The sequence below is a fragment of the Cydia strobilella genome, chromosome 13 (assembly GCF_947568885.1).
Source record: "Cydia strobilella chromosome 13, ilCydStro3.1, whole genome shotgun sequence".
Lineage (NCBI taxonomy): Eukaryota > Metazoa > Arthropoda > Insecta > Lepidoptera > Tortricidae > Cydia > Cydia strobilella.
In genome coordinates, this window is record NC_086053.1 from 13808968 (window position 1) to 13824920 (window position 15953).

General features: G+C 43.9%; 1 protein-coding gene across 1 annotated transcript in view; it reads right to left on the minus strand.

Annotated features, from left to right (window-relative positions):
- LOC134746851 (inositol-3-phosphate synthase) overlaps nt 1–15953 on the minus strand; it is a 36024-nt gene that overhangs the window by 17158 nt on the left and 2913 nt on the right. Inside the window, exons 4-5 of the mRNA XM_063681417.1 lie at nt 15653–15810; nt 12262–12395 (exon numbers count right to left, since the gene is read on the minus strand). Coding sequence (XP_063537487.1) covers nt 12262–12395; nt 15653–15810 — 292 coding nt within the window. The remainder of the gene's footprint in view (nt 1–12261; nt 12396–15652; nt 15811–15953) is intronic.

A 15953-nucleotide genomic window follows, 5' to 3' on the forward strand; every position in this document is an offset into this window, starting at 1 on the left:
TTGCAGTTTTTGATAATTTTATCTCTATCGAAATATTTTCAGAAAGAAAGCAAATGCCTCTTGAATCTTTTTATGAAAAAAGACATCTGTGTATTACAAGTTATACTCCTTCATACACACAGTTTTTAGGAATAATCCTGGTGGGTAAATAGCAGTGTTGGCCGTAATTGTTAATTTTAATTAACCATTGATCAATTTTATTAACCATTAGTTCCGCCATTAACCAATTGCATTAAAGTTAATTCGGATTAAAGTTAATTCGGATTAAATTTTTGAGACGTTAATGGCCATTGAAGTTAATTCGGATTAACTTTAATTCGGATTAACTTCAATGGGCATGAAAGTCAAATAATTAATCCGAATTACTCTCAATTTGGATTAACGTCTAATAAAATTACATTCGTGATATTTTAAAATGAGAGAGCAAAATGACCCTGACTGAACCCTGGCAGTAGTAGCGGTACCTACCTACTACCTAGTAGAATTCTGGTTTGGTGCAACACAGACATACGCGGTTTTGGTCATTTAAATCGTCTTGATGAGCACTTCGGAGAGCCGTACCCATGATAGAGCTGATGCTGAACCCTGGCAGTACCTAATGGATCTAAGGTTTGGTGCAACATAGGCACAGGCTGTTTTAGTCATCCGACTCGTCTTGATGAGCACTTCGGAGAGCCATACCCATGATAGAGCTGATGCTGAACCCTGGCAGTACCTAATGGATCTAAGGTTTGGTGCAACATAGGCACAGGCTGTTTTAGTCATCCGACTCGTCTTGATGAGCACTTCGGAGAGCCATACCCATGATAGAGCTGATGCTGAACCCTGGCAGTACCTAATGGATCTAAGGTTTGGTGCAACATAGGCACACGCTGTTTTAGTCATCCGACTCGTCTTGATGAGCACTTATGAGAGCAGTACCCATAATGGAGCTGATGCTGAACCCTGGCAGTACCTAGCGGAACTAAGGTTTGGTGCAACGTAGGCACACGCTGTTTTAGTCATCCGACTCGTCTTGATGAGCACTTAGGAGAGCAGTACCCATGATAGAGCTGATGCTGAACCCTGGCAGTACCTAGTGGATCTAAGGTTTGGTGCATCATAGGGACACGCTGTTTTAGTCACCCGACTCGTCTTGATAAGCACTTAGGAGAGCGGTACCCATGATAGAGCTGATGCTGAACCCTGGCAGTACCTAGTGGATCTAAGGTTTGGTGCAATATAGGCACACGCTGTTTTAGTCACCCGACTCGTCTTGATGAGCACTTAGGAGAGCAGTACCCATAATGGAGCTGATGCTGAACCCTGGCAGTACCTCGCGGAACTAAGGTTTGGTGCAGCATAGGCACAGGCTGTTTTAGTCATCCGACTCGTCTTGATGAGCACTTCGGAGAGCCATACCCATGATAGAGCTGATGCTGAACCCTGGCAGTACCTAATGGATCTAAGGTTTGGTGCAACATAGGCACACGCTGTTTTAGTCATCCGACTCGTCTTGATGAGCACTTATGAGAGCAGTACCCATAATGGAGCTGATGCTGAACCCTGGCAGTACCTAGCGGAACTAAGGTTTGGTGCAACGTAGGCACACGCTGTTTTAGTCATCCGACTCGTCTTGATGAGCACTTAGGAGAGCAGTACCCATGATAGAGCTGATGCTGAACCCTGGCAGTACCTAGTGGATCTAAGGTTTGGTGCAACATAGGCACACGCTGTTTTAGTCACCCGACTCGTCTTGATGAGCACTTAGGAGAGCAGTACCCATGATAGAGCTGATGCTGAACCCTGGCAGTACCTAGTGGATCTAAGGTTTGGTGCAACATAGGCACACGCTGTTTTAGTCACCCGACTCGTCTTGATGAGCACTTAGGAGAGCAGTACCCATAATGGAGCTGATGCTGAACCCTGGCAGTACCTCGCGGAACTAAGGTTTGGTGCAGCATAGGCACACGCTGTTTTAGTCATCCGATTCGTCTTGATGAGCACTTAGGAGAGCAGTACCCATGATAGAGCTGATGCTGAACCCTGGAACTACCTAGTGGATCTAAGGTTTGGTGCAACATAGGCACACGCTGTTTTAGTCACCTGACTCGTCTTGATGAGCACTTAGGAGAGCAGTACCCATAATGGAGCTGATGCTGAACCCTGGCAGTACCTAGCGGAACTAAGGTTTGGTGCAACATAGGCACACGCTGTTTTAGTCATCCGACTCGTCTTGATGAGCACTTAGGAGTGCAGTACCCATGATAGAGCTGATGCTGAACCCTGGCAGTACCTAATGGATCTAAGGTTTGGTGCAACATAGGCACACGCTGTTTTAGTCATCCGACTCGTCTTGATGAGCACTTAGGAGAGCAGTACCCATGATAGAGCTGATGCTGAACCCTGGCAGTACCTAATGGATCTAAGGTTTGGTGCAACATAGGCACACGCTGTTTTAGTCATCCGACTCGTCTTGATGAGCACTTATGAGAGCAGTACCCATAATGGAGCTGATGCTGAACCCTGGCAGTACCTAGCGGAACTAAGGTTTGGTGCAACGTAGGCACACGCTGTTTTAGTCATCCGACTCGTCTTGATGAGCACTTAGGAGAGCAGTACCCATGATAGAGCTGATGCTGAACCCTGGCAGTACCTAGTGGATCTAAGGTTTGGTGCAATATAGGCACACGCTGTTTTAGTCACCCGACTCGTCTTGATGAGCACTTAGGAGAGCAGTACTCATAATGTAGCTGATGCTGAACCCTGGCAGTACCTAGCGGAACTAAGGTTTGGTGCAACATAGGCACACGCTGTTTTAGTCATCCGACTCGTCTTGATGAGCACTTGGAAGAGCAGTACCCAAGATAGAGCTGATGCTGGACCCTGGCAGTACCTAATGGATCTAAGGTTTGGTGCAACATAGGCACAGGCTGTTTTAGTCATCCGACTCGTCTTGATGAGCACTTCGGAGAGCCATACCCATGATAGAGCTGATGCTGAACCCTGGCAGTACCTAATGGATCTAAGGTTTGGTGCAACATAGGCACACGCTGTTTTAGTCATCCGACTCGTCTTGATGAGCACTTCGGAGAGCCATACCCATGATAGAGCTGATGCTGAACCCTGGCAGTACCTAATGGATCTAAGGTTTGGTGCAACATAGGCACACGCTGTTTTAGTCATCCGACTCGTCTTGATGAGCACTTATGAGAGCAGTACCCATAATGGAGCTGATGCTGAACCCTGGCAGTACCTAGCGGAACTAAGGTTTGGTGCAACGTAGGCACACGCTGTTTTAGTCATCCGACTCGTCTTGATGAGCACTTAGGAGAGCAGTACCCATGATAGAGCTGATGCTGAACCCTGGCAGTACCTAGTGGATCTAAGGTTTGGTGCATCATAGGGACACGCTGTTTTAGTCACCCGACTCGTCTTGATAAGCACTTAGGAGAGCGGTACCCATGATAGAGCTGATGCTGAACTCTGGCAGTACCTAGTGGATCTAGGGTTTGGTGCAACATAGGCACACGCTGTTTTAGTCACCCGACTCGTCTTGATGAGCACTTAGGAGAGCAGTACCCATAATGGAGCTGATGCTGAACCCTGGCAGTACATAGTGGATCTAAGGTTTGGTGCAACATAGGCACGCGCTGTTTAGGTCATCCGACTCGTCTTGATGAGCACTTAGAAGAGCAGTACCCATGATAGAGCTGATGCTGAACCCTGGCAGTACCTAGTGGGTCTAAGGTTTGGTGCAACATAGGCACACGCTGTTTTAGTCATCCGACTCGTCTTGATGAGCACTTAGGAGAGCAGTACCCATGATAGAGCTGATGCTGAACCCTGGCAGTACCTAATGGATCTAAGGTTTGGTGCAACATAGGCACACGCTGTTTTAGTCATCCGACTCGTCTTGATGAGCACTTAGGAGAGCAGTACCCATGATAGAGCTGATGCTGAACCCTGGCAGTACCTAATGGATCTAAGGTTTGGTGCGACATAGGCACACGCTGTTTTAGTCATCCGACTCGTCTTGATGAGCACTTATGAGAGCAGTACCCATAATGGAGCTGATGCTGAACCCTGGCAGTACCTAGCGGAACTAAGGTTTGGTGCAACGTAGGCACACGCTGTTTTAGTCATCCGACTCGTCTTGATGAGCACTTAGGAGAGCAGTACCCATGATAGAGCTGATGCTGAACCCTGGCAGTACCTAGTGGATCTAAGGTTTGGTGCATCATAGGGACACGCTGTTTTAGTCACCCGACTCGTCTTGATAAGCACTTAGGAGAGCGGTACCCATGATAGAGCTGATGCTGAACCCTGGCAGTACCTAGTGGATCTAGGGTTTGGTGCAACATAGGCACACGCTGTTTTAGTCACCCGACTCGTCTTGATGAGCACTTAGGAGAGCAGTACCCATAATGGAGCTGATGCTGAACCCTGGCAGTACATAGTGTAACTAAGGTTTGGTGCAACATAGGCACGCGCTGTTTTGGTCATCCGACTCGTCTTGATGAGCACTTAGGAGAGCAGTACCCATGATAGAGCTGATGCTGAACCCTGGCAATACCTAGTGGATCTAAGGTAGGTGGTAAGGCTCTATCATGGGTACCGCTCTCCTAAGTGCTCATCAAGACGAGTCGGGTGACTAAAACAGCGTGTGCCTATGTTGCACCAAACCTTAGATCCACTAGGTACTGCCAGGGTTCAGCATCAGCTCTATCATGGGTACTGCTCTTCTAAGTGCTCATCAAGACGAGTCGGATGACCTAAACAGCGCGTGCCTATGTTGCATCAAACCTTAGATCCACTATGTACTGCCAGGGTTCAGCATCAGCTCCATTATGGGTACTGCTCTCCTAAGTGCTCATCAAGACGAGTCGGGTGACTAAAACAGCGTGTGCCTATGTTGCACCAAACCCTAGATCCACTAGGTACTGCCAGGGTTCAGCATCAGCTCTATCATGGGCAGCGGCGGCTGGTGATTCTATATTATGGGTGTTCACTATCACAGTAAAAAACTACACATTCAATTAACCGACACAAAATACGGTCATTGAACTCTCTTATAGAATTTCGCTATTACGAATATCTTGACGACCGATAGACGCTAACTGCAGTTCATTTTAAAATGGATTCTATGTTGTGAATGTTGTTTTAAAATTTTATGGAAATATGTGCTAAATTGTTAACACATCGGTTTCGGTCCAAGCAAACTCACCGCACAGCCGTCGCCCGGCCCGCCCGCGCCCGCTCCAAACAAGACATATGTACTTAGGTAGGTAACACGATAAACTAAAACACCTAGTTACTTTTATCACAGCGACATAACACAACCACGGTGTTTTTGCATATTGATCTTATTTAATGACATATAAGTTTTTGTTTTTGACGAACATTGTTACGAAAGTTCAAGGTTTTCCTTTTATATTGAACACGAGTCGATTTTGTAAACTTTTTTCACATTCTCCCGTTAAATTCATTCATTTTAAATACCTCACAATAAACAAATTATGTGCACTTACTGCTTAAACTCTTGGTTAATTATTTATAATAAAAAAATGCCAAAATTCCATTCACGCGCGTACTTTAAAATTGACTACTAACTAAGGTCTGTTTACAAACAAGTGACAAAATGGCGCGCACAATGCGCGCGCATTCGACGAGAGGGCGCAAGGTCAAACGGGCTACGGAGCGCCGCTCCAATTTTACCTCTTTCTTCATAGAAAATCTTCTGTTTCACGTGCGGAACTGTAGCGAAACTTCTCTTTCGCTCTCATTGAATTTCCTATTGATTTTATGTACTAAATTTTTTTCATAGGAGCGCAATCCAAAGCGCTCCGCTTCGCGCGTTACCTATGATTCCTATGAAATTATAGGAGTAGGCCGAGTAGTATAGGCCGTCTATAAACTTATAATGAATAAAGGTAATTATTTAATTGGTATTTTACTTTTGTACGATAGATCTTAAAGAGTAATATATTAATTAGGCACTATAATTTCATTATGATTATTTATGGGAGTGCACTGCACAAGCGCTCCTTAGAGGAAGCCGCGCCTGATCATGGGTACCGCTCTCCTAAGTGCTTATCAAGACGAGTCGGGTGACTAAAACAGCGTGTCCCTATGATGCACCAAACCTTAGATCCACTAGGTACTGCCAGGGTTCAGCATCAGCTCTATCATGGGTACTGCTCTCCTAAGTGCTCATCAAGACGAGTCGGATGACTAAAACAGCGTGTGCCTACGTTGCACCAAACCTTAGTTCCGCTAGGTACTGCCAGGGTTCAGCATCAGCTCCATTATGGGTACTGCTCTCATAAGTGCTCATCAAGACGAGTCGGATGACTAAAACAGCGTGTGCCTATGTCGCACCAAACCTTAGATCCATTAGGTACTGCCAGGGTTCAGCATCAGCTCTATCATGGGTACTGCTCTCCTAAGTGCTCATCAAGACGAGTCGGATGACTAAAACAGCGTGTGCCTATGTTGCACCAAACCTTAGATCCACTAGGTAGTGCCAGGGTTCAGCATCAGCTCTATCATGGGTACTGCTCTCCTAAGTGCTCATCAAGACGAGTCGGATGACTAAAACAGCGTGTGCCTATGTTGCACCAAACCTTAGTTCCGCTAGGTACTGCCAGGGTTCAGCATCAGCTCCATTATGGGTACTGCTCTCCTAAGTGCTCATCAAGACGAGTCGGGTGACTAAAACAGCGTGTGCCTATGTTGTACCAAACCTTAGATCCACTAGGTACTGCCAGGGTTCAGCATCAGCTCTATCATGGGTACTGCTCTCCTAAGTGCTCATCAAGACGAGTCGGATGACTAAAACAGCGTGTGCCTATGTTGCACCAAACCCTGGATCCACTAGGTACTGCCAGGGTTCAGCATCAGCTCTATCATGGGTACTGCACTCCTAAGTGCTCATCAAAACGAGTCGGATGACTAAAACAGCGTGTGCCTATGTTGCACCAAACCCTAGATCCACTAGGTACTGCCAGGGTTCAGCATCAGCTCTATCATGGGTACTGCTCTACTAAGTGCTCATCAAGACGAGTCGGGTGACTAAAACAGCGTGTGCCTATGTTGCACCAAACCTTAGATCCACTAGGTACTGCCAGGGTTCAGCATCAGCTCTATCATGGGTACTGCTCTCCTAAGTGCTCATCAAGACGAGTCGGATGACTAAAACAGCGTGTGCCTATGTTGCACCAAACCTTAGACCCACTAGGTACTGCCAGGGTTCAGCATCAGCTCTATCATGGGTACTGCTCTTCTAAGTGCTCATCAAGACGAGTCGGATGACTAAAACAGCGTGTGCCTATGTTGCACTAATCCTTAGTTCCGCTAGGTACTGCCAGGGTTCAGCATCAGCTCTATTATGGGTACTGCTCTCCTAAGTGCTCATCAAGACGAGTCGGGTGACTAAAACAGCGTGTGCCTATGTTGCACCAAACCTTAGATCCACTAGGTACTGCCAGGGTTCAGCATCAGCTCTATCATGGGTACTGCTCTCCTAAGTGCTCATCAAGACGAGTCGGATGACTAAAACAGCGTGTGCCTATGTTGCACCAAACCTTAGTTCCACTAGGTACTGCCAGGGTTCAGCATCAGCTCCATTATGGGTACTGCTCTCCTAAGTGCTCATCAAGACGAGTCGGGTGACTAAAACAGCGTGTGCCTATGTTGTACCAAACCTTAGATCCACTAGGTACTGCCAGGGTTCAGCATCAGCTCTATCATGGGTACTGCTCTCCTAAGTGCTCATCAAGACGAGTCGGATGACTAAAACAGCGTGTGCCTATGTTGCACCAAACCCTGGATCCACTAGGTACTGCCAGGGTTCAGCATCAGCTCTATCATGGGTACTGCACTCCTAAGTGCTCATCAAGACGAGTCGGATGACTAAAACAGCGTGTGCCTATGTTGCACCAAACCCTAGATCCACTAGGTACTGCCAGGGTTCAGCATCAGCTCTATCATGGTTACTGCTCTTCTAAGTGCTCCTCAAGACGAGTCGGATGACCAAAACAGCGCGTGCCTATGTTGCACCAAACCTTACTTCCACTATGTACTGCCAGGGTTCAGCATCAGCTCTATCATGGGTACCGCTCTACTAAGTGCTCATCAAGACGAGTCAGATGACCAAAACAGCGCGTGCCTATGTTGCACCAAACCTTAGATCCACTAGGTACTGCCAGGGTTCAGCATCAGCTCTATCGTGGGTACCGCTCTCCTAAGTGCTCATCAAGACGAGTCAGATGACCAAAACAGCGCGTGCCTATGTTGCACCAAACCTTAGATCCACTAGGTACTGCCAGGGTGCAGCATCAGCTCTATCATGGGTACTGCTCTCCTAAGTGCTCATCAAGACGAGTCGGACGACCTAAACAGCGCGTGCCTATGTTGCACCAAACCTTAGATCCACTAGGTACTGCCAGGGTTCAGCATCAGCTCTATCATGGGTACCGCTCTACTAAGTGCTCATCAAGACGAGTCGGGTGACTAAAACAGCGTGTGCCTATGTTGCACCAAACCTTAGATCCACTAGGTACTGCCAGGGTTCAGCATCAGCTCTATCATGGGTACTGCTCTCCTAAGTGCTCATCAAGACGAGTCGGATGACTAAAACAGCGTGTGCCTATGTTGCACCAAACCTTAGACCCACTAGGTACTGCCAGGGTTCAGCATCAGCTCTATCATGGGTACTGCTCTTCTAAGTGCTCATCAAGACGAGTCGGATGACCTAAACAGCGCGTGCCTATGTTGCACCAAACCTTAGATCCACTAGGTACTGCCAGGGTGCAGCATCAGCTCTATCATGGGTACCGCTCTCCTAAGTGCTCATCAAGACGAGTCAGATGACCGAAACAGCGCGTGCCTATGTTGCACCAAACCTTAGATCCACTAGGTACTGCCAGGGTTCAGCATCAGCTCTATCATGGGTACCGCTCTCCTAAGTGCTCATCAAGACGAGTCGGGTGACTAAAACAGCGTGTGCCTATGTTGCACCAAACCTTAGATCCACTAGGTACTGCCAGGGTTCAGCATCAGCTCTATCATGGGTACTGCTCTCCTAAGTGCTCATCAAGACGAGTCGGATGACTAAAACAGCGTGTGCCTATGTTGCACCAAACCTTAGATCCACTAGGTAGTGCCAGGGTTCAGCATCAGCTCTATCATGGGTACTGCTCTCCTAAGTGCTCATCAAGACGAGTCGGGTGACTAAAACAGCGTGTGCCTATGTTGCACCAAACCTTAGATCCACTAGGTACTGCCAGGGTTCAGCATCAGCTCTATCATGGGTACCGCTCTCCTAAGTGCTCATCAAGACGAGTCGGGTGACTAAAACAGCGTGTGCCTATGTTGCACCAAACCTTAGACCCACTAGGTACTGCCAGGGTTCAGCATCAGCTCTATCATGGGTACTGCTCTTCTAAGTGCTCATCAAGACGAGTCGGATGACCTAAACAGCGCGTGCCTATGTTGCACCAAACCTTAGATCCACTAGGTACTGCCAGGGTGCAGCATCAGCTCTATCATGGGTACCGCTCTCCTAAGTGCTCATCAAGACGAGTCAGATGACCGAAACAGCGCGTGCCTATGTTGCACCAAACCTTAGATCCACTAGGTACTGCCAGGGTTCAGCATCAGCTCTATCATGGGTACCGCTCTCCTAAGTGCTCATCAAGACGAGTCGGGTGACTAAAACAGCGTGTGCCTATGTTGCACCAAACCTTAGATCCACTAGGTACTGCCAGGGTTCAGCATCAGCTCTATCATGGGTACTGCTCTCCTAAGTGCTCATCAAGACGAGTCGGATGACTAAAACAGCGTGTGCCTATGTTGCACCAAACCTTAGATCCACTAGGTAGTGCCAGGGTTCAGCATCAGCTCTATCATGGGTACTGCTCTCCTAAGTGCTCATCAAGACGAGTCGGGTGACTAAAACAGCGTGTGCCTATGTTGCACCAAACCTTAGATCCACTAGGTACTGCCAGGGTTCAGCATCAGCTCTATCATGGGTACCGCTCTCCTAAGTGCTCATCAAGACGAGTCGGGTGACTAAAACAGCGTGTGCCTATGTTGCACCAAACCTTAGATCCACTAGGTACTGCCAGGGTTCAGCATCAGCTCTATCATGGGTACTGCTCTCCTAAGTGCTCATCAAGACGAGTCGGGTGACTAAAACAGCGTGTGCCTATGTTGCACCAAACCTTAGATCCACTAGGTACTGCCAGGGTTCAGCATCAGCTCCATTATGGGTACTGCTCTCCTAAGTGCTCATCAAGACGAGTCGGGTGACTAAAACAGCGTGTGCCTATGTTGCACCAAACCTTAGATCCACTAGGTACTGCTAGGGTTCAGCATCAGCTCTATCATGGGTACCGCTCTCCTAAGTGCTCATCAAGACGAGTCGGGTGACTAAAACAGCGTGTGCCTATGTTGCACTAAACCTTAGATCCACTAGGTAGTGCCAGGGTTCAGCATCAGCTCTATCATGGGTACTGCTCTCCTAAGTGCTCATCAAGACGAGTCGGATGACTAAAACAGCGTGTGCCTATGTTGCACCAAACCTTAGTTCCGCTAGGTACTGCCAGGGTTCAGCATCACCTCCATTATGGGTACTGCTCTCCTAAGTGCTCATCAAGACGAGTCGGGTGACTAAAACAGCGTGTGCCTATGTTGCACCAAACCTTAGATCCATTAGGTACTGCCAGGGTTCAGCATCAGCTCTATCATGGGTATGGCTCTCCGAAGTGCTCATCAAGACGAGTCGGATGACTAAAACAGCGTGTGCCTATGTTGCACCAAACCTTAGATCCATTAGGTACTGCCAGGGTTCAGCATCAGCTCTATCGTGGGTACGGCTCTCCGAAGTGCTCATCAAGACGATTTAAATGACCAAAACCGCGTATGTCTGTGTTGCACCAAACCAGAATTCTACTAGGTAGTAGGTAGGTACTGCTACTACTGCCAGGGTTCAGTCAGGGTCATTTTGCTGTCTCATTTTAAAATATCACGAATGTAATTTTATTAGACGTTGATGCAATTGAGAGTAATTCTAATAAATTTTTTGAAACTTTAATGGCCATTGAAGTTAATCCGAATTAAAGTTAATCCGAATTAACTTCAATGGCCATTAACGTCTCAAAAATTTAATCCGAATTAACTTTAATCCGAATTAACTTTAATCCGAATTAAATGGCTAATGGTTAATGGCCATTAACCTTTTTAATTGTTAATTTTTAATGGTTAATGGCATTAGCGTTCGGCCAACACTGGTAAATAGACTATAAATAGTAATGGAAACGAGCTTATGAAAAAAGTAATAATTTTAAAACTCATTTGTATTCTAATAATTGTACATCACATCTTGTGTGCCAAAGGCCAAGAGATAGAAAAATATTATTTATTTGTTCAGTAATATTTATTTGTAGGTAACATATTGAATTATTGAAAACTGACAAAAATTTCCATAAAATTACGTCATTTTGCGCGTAATGCATGAATTAAGAAACGTGTACGCAAACAAAGTTTATTGCAAGTTCCAAGTATCTAAACCGACATATACCTACACGCCATTCCTTTGCGTGTAATTCTAAAACATCTTATTGTATAGTAATGCGAATAATATGTCTTTATGGTATGCAGTGTTATGAGTATGGCGTGATGCGACACGTAGACACTACGTCATAAGCGGTATACCTACATATGTACGTACGTTTATTCGGCTTGACTTGCTTCTTTGCCAAATCAAATATGATAATATCTCTATGGGAATAGTGACTTTCTGGTCTAGTTGGGTTCGTGTTACTCAATTTATATATATAAATATTGAATGTAAGATCATGCATGCATGATGATGCATTTCCTGGCACCATTTTAAAACTTGCAACATGTCGAATAATGTATTTGGGCGTTTTCTAAAATAAATATTGAAACACAAAGATCCTGGTGTTTTTGGGTTCTTTCAATCCTGCTGATAAAAAAATGCCCCAAAAATTTGTATGAAAATTGTTCATTCCACTACGTCACGAACATTCAAGTGAAAAAAAATTACACTAAAACGTGACGTAATGGAATGGACATTTTGGGACATCTTTTTTTAATGGCAGGATGGAGAAGAATGCTGTCGATTATGAGTAGAATGAGCCCAAGAATGACTAGATTTGAAAGAATCAGATTTTCAATATTTATTTTAGAAAACGCCCATTTGCCGAATACGGACGGACTCTCAATTCTCAAACTGTTTGTTGGATGTAGACTCACCTCTCGGTGTTGGCGGTCCACAGCACAATGACCTTATCCAGCTTCTGGCGATCCTTGAAGTCCTTGATGTCGGCGCGGATCTGGAGGTACTGCTCGTATTTCGTGCCGCGGATGAGGTGGGTCGCGCGGTCCGCCTGTATGAAAAATCTTTAATAGTAGAGCGTTTCTTTTTTTTTGCCGTTTTTTATGTGCCCTTTTTGCCACTTTTGTGTTATTTCTTCTTCTTTATTCTCTTCATCTTTATAGGAGAAAAAAGTGTCCCAAAATTTCCATACAAAATTTCAAAATTTCCTTTTTGTTACCGCCATACAAAGTATATGGGGAAATGGTAACACAATAGGAAAAAAACCAACCTTGGGACATTTTTTTATGCCATTAGGTTGTGTTGTGTTGACAAATAATTTTTAGAAATATTTTTCTACTTACACATCTTATACAGAATATCATTAAAAATTAAAACTGCAATCGTTTAACTAAAACAAAACGTTTTTTTTTTAATATACCTACTTCTATAGCTTCGATACACAAACTCAAACGTTTGTTATAATTACCAACAATTAAGCCGCAGTAAAAGAATCTTACAGAGTATTTTTGGACCAACCCCTAAAATAAATTAGGTACAACTGGAAACTGTCATTTGACCTGTACACATAATATCATCAATAAAGAAGGAAACCAACGACAAATCGCGATTACCTCAGTGACCAGACGCCGAAACCAGACACCTGTTTTATAAACTGACAACTACGGAAAATTCCAGATCGCATTCATTGCAAGTGTTGAATGTAGCTGAATTTGTAAACTTTAGTAATCGCGTCTTTCGCGTCACGTGGTGACAGCTTGTAAATAAAAATAGTGCTGACTTTTAAGGTTACATAGCAACGGTGATTACATGAAACCCGTTGAATTAGTCATGAAATCAGGAAACCAATAATTATTTTAAATTTACTACATGACAGCGTGACAACGTTAGTATGTCTCATTCAACCGCGTAGTGTTAAAAAATGACACTTATTTTATCACGCAGATAAGGCCATCCATAATACGCGTCCAATACAAAGGCCCAATGGCACAGCCGCCCAAAACTAGCCGCTATATTCGGTCTACGCCGCGTCCCTCAGCCCTCCACCTCGGGTAATAGCCCCTTTTCGCCCTAGATTAAATACGCCCCTGCCTGAAACCGGTCGTAGTTTTCTGAAGATTCTTGAGGGAATTGTATCACGCAGATAAGACCGTCCATAATACGCGTGCCTTCCAATACAAAGGCCCAAAGGCACAGCCGCTATGTTCGGTCTACGCCGCGTCTCGCAGCCCTCCACCTCGGGACATGGCCCCTTTTCAGATTTAATACGCCCCCGCCTGAAACCGGTCGTAGTTTTCTGAAGATTCTTGAGGGAAGCCTAGACTACCTCAACAACTAAATGCAACTTAGTTATAAGGCAACACGTCATTGCTCCCATACTAATTTAGTAACGAAGCACGACCGTTTATTTCAATTCAAAATATCTACAAAAGTTAATAAGGGGGTCCGTTGTCATTCAATTTCTTTAGTTAAAGAAAAATTTCTCTTTTTTTATATATTTTTTTTCTTTAAAAGTCAGTCAGTCCAGGGGGTCAAATTACAATTTACGTTTATCTAACAGTTTGTTTAACTCAATAATCATTAGACATAACATTACTATCGGTTTTAACCTGCGACAGCAATCCAACAATAGAACAATGGTTAATAAAATTTACGATTTTAAATATCGTCGACGCCGCAATTTTATATTATATTATAACAAACCATGGAATGCCTCGCGCAGACCATGTGGTATGAAAGCGTTTACGAAGACCACACAGAACCTCTTTCACTGGTTAAATATTACGCTACGAGCCGCATTACTCAGTTACGCTATTTTTAGGGTTCCGTATCTCAAAAGGAATAAACGGAACCCTTATACTATAAGGTCACAAACTTACATATGTGTACCAAATTTCAAATTGGTCTAGTAGTTTGGGAGAAATAGCCTGTGACAGATGGACAGACAGACATACAGACGCACGACGCACGAGTGATCCTATAAGGCTTATAGGACCCAAAGACATGTAACGTAAATAAATTAATTTTAAACATGGGGGCCACTTTTGGAGGATAAATGATCCGACCCCTACGGGTTTTTTAAAGACATTTCTCTCACGTTTCACATAAAAAATACATTAAAAATTCGGGTTCTTTTCTCGCGGATATTATATTTTTTAATTTTGTTTTTTTTGTAAGTTTAAATAAATAAAAAGTAATCGATGAATTCGATCAAACATGACGTTCCATTATACGAACGGGTCTAACGCGATTTAATTTCATTGTTTTTAACTTGAATGATAAGATATAGGATATAATATTGTTTTTCTTTATGTTATTCTCGAACTCCCCATCGGCACACAAACCTCCATAAGGTTTTGCCTACGATGGGTCTTGTAATAATCTAACAAACTGTAATTTGTTTCCTCATTCAATAAATTAAAAAAAAAAAACCCGACGTTTCAGCTGAGTTGCACGTTGCACCAGCTAACATGATAAACATGATATTGCTCATTTTTAGAAGCAATCTTCACATTTTTAGCTCTTGTGCTAGAAATATAACAAATTTCTAAGATGCGTTTTAGACCTCTGTTCGTGATTTTTTTCTATCAAGCGAAAGTCAAGAAATCAGATTTCGAATCGATAAAGTTACTAGAGAAAGGTCTCAAGTTTGCTAATTAAATTTTTGGCAACGGTATTGTGAATATTGTGATCTAAAAAACGCTATGATTTTTCAAAAACTACTGGTTGAACCTACTGCAAGTTAGTAAAGTGTCTGAGTCCGCGGCCTGTGTGTTATGAGCAAACCTCACTTATACTTAAGTGACGTAGCAAAATATTTTATCGACAATTAAATATATCGATGTTACTGTCAACAACTAAATGTTCTACAAAATAAATATATTTATACAATATCGCTTTGTATACTGCTTCTTAAATTTTAAAAAGGTGTTTTTTCGAAGAATTTATTTTATTTTTAAACCCTAAATGTTTTAATCAAATCATTTTATATCATTATTTATTATTTCTTAAACATTACTCCATCTTCATATATTGCTAAAAGTACATAAAAAGTGAAATTTACCTTAAGTCATATAAAATACCATTAGGTACATAAACCATTTCGAGACAAACCTTATTTATTTTGTAAGATATGCCTGAAAGGAGTTCTTTATCAAAACTATTTTGACAATATAATGACTAATGGGCGGTTGACGGATGCAAAATATATATCGACATCTTTTTATCAATATCAAATCCCTAGAATGTGCCCCGAGTTATCCCAGGTTTGGTGATGAGTGAGATTGTGCGTGTGATCTGTGGATTTACCTGGTTAGCCGCAATAAAGTCAGGGTCATATATTGCAGGTCGCGGTTTCATGGTGGCCATTTCCTTCTTCAGCTTCTGCTGCAGGTCGTAATCTATGACCTTGGCCCGAACCATAGACTCAGCCAGGTTTAGGGGGCTGATGTCCCAACCATCGATCGCTAAAACAATACATCGGCATCATAGACATAGTATATACAAGTACCTAGTTATAGACGCGCCACCGAGCGACCGGGGGTAAGAGAAAGAATATTGATATAAAATTTGGGCAGCATAGGATTTTTGTCTTTCACTCTTATCAATT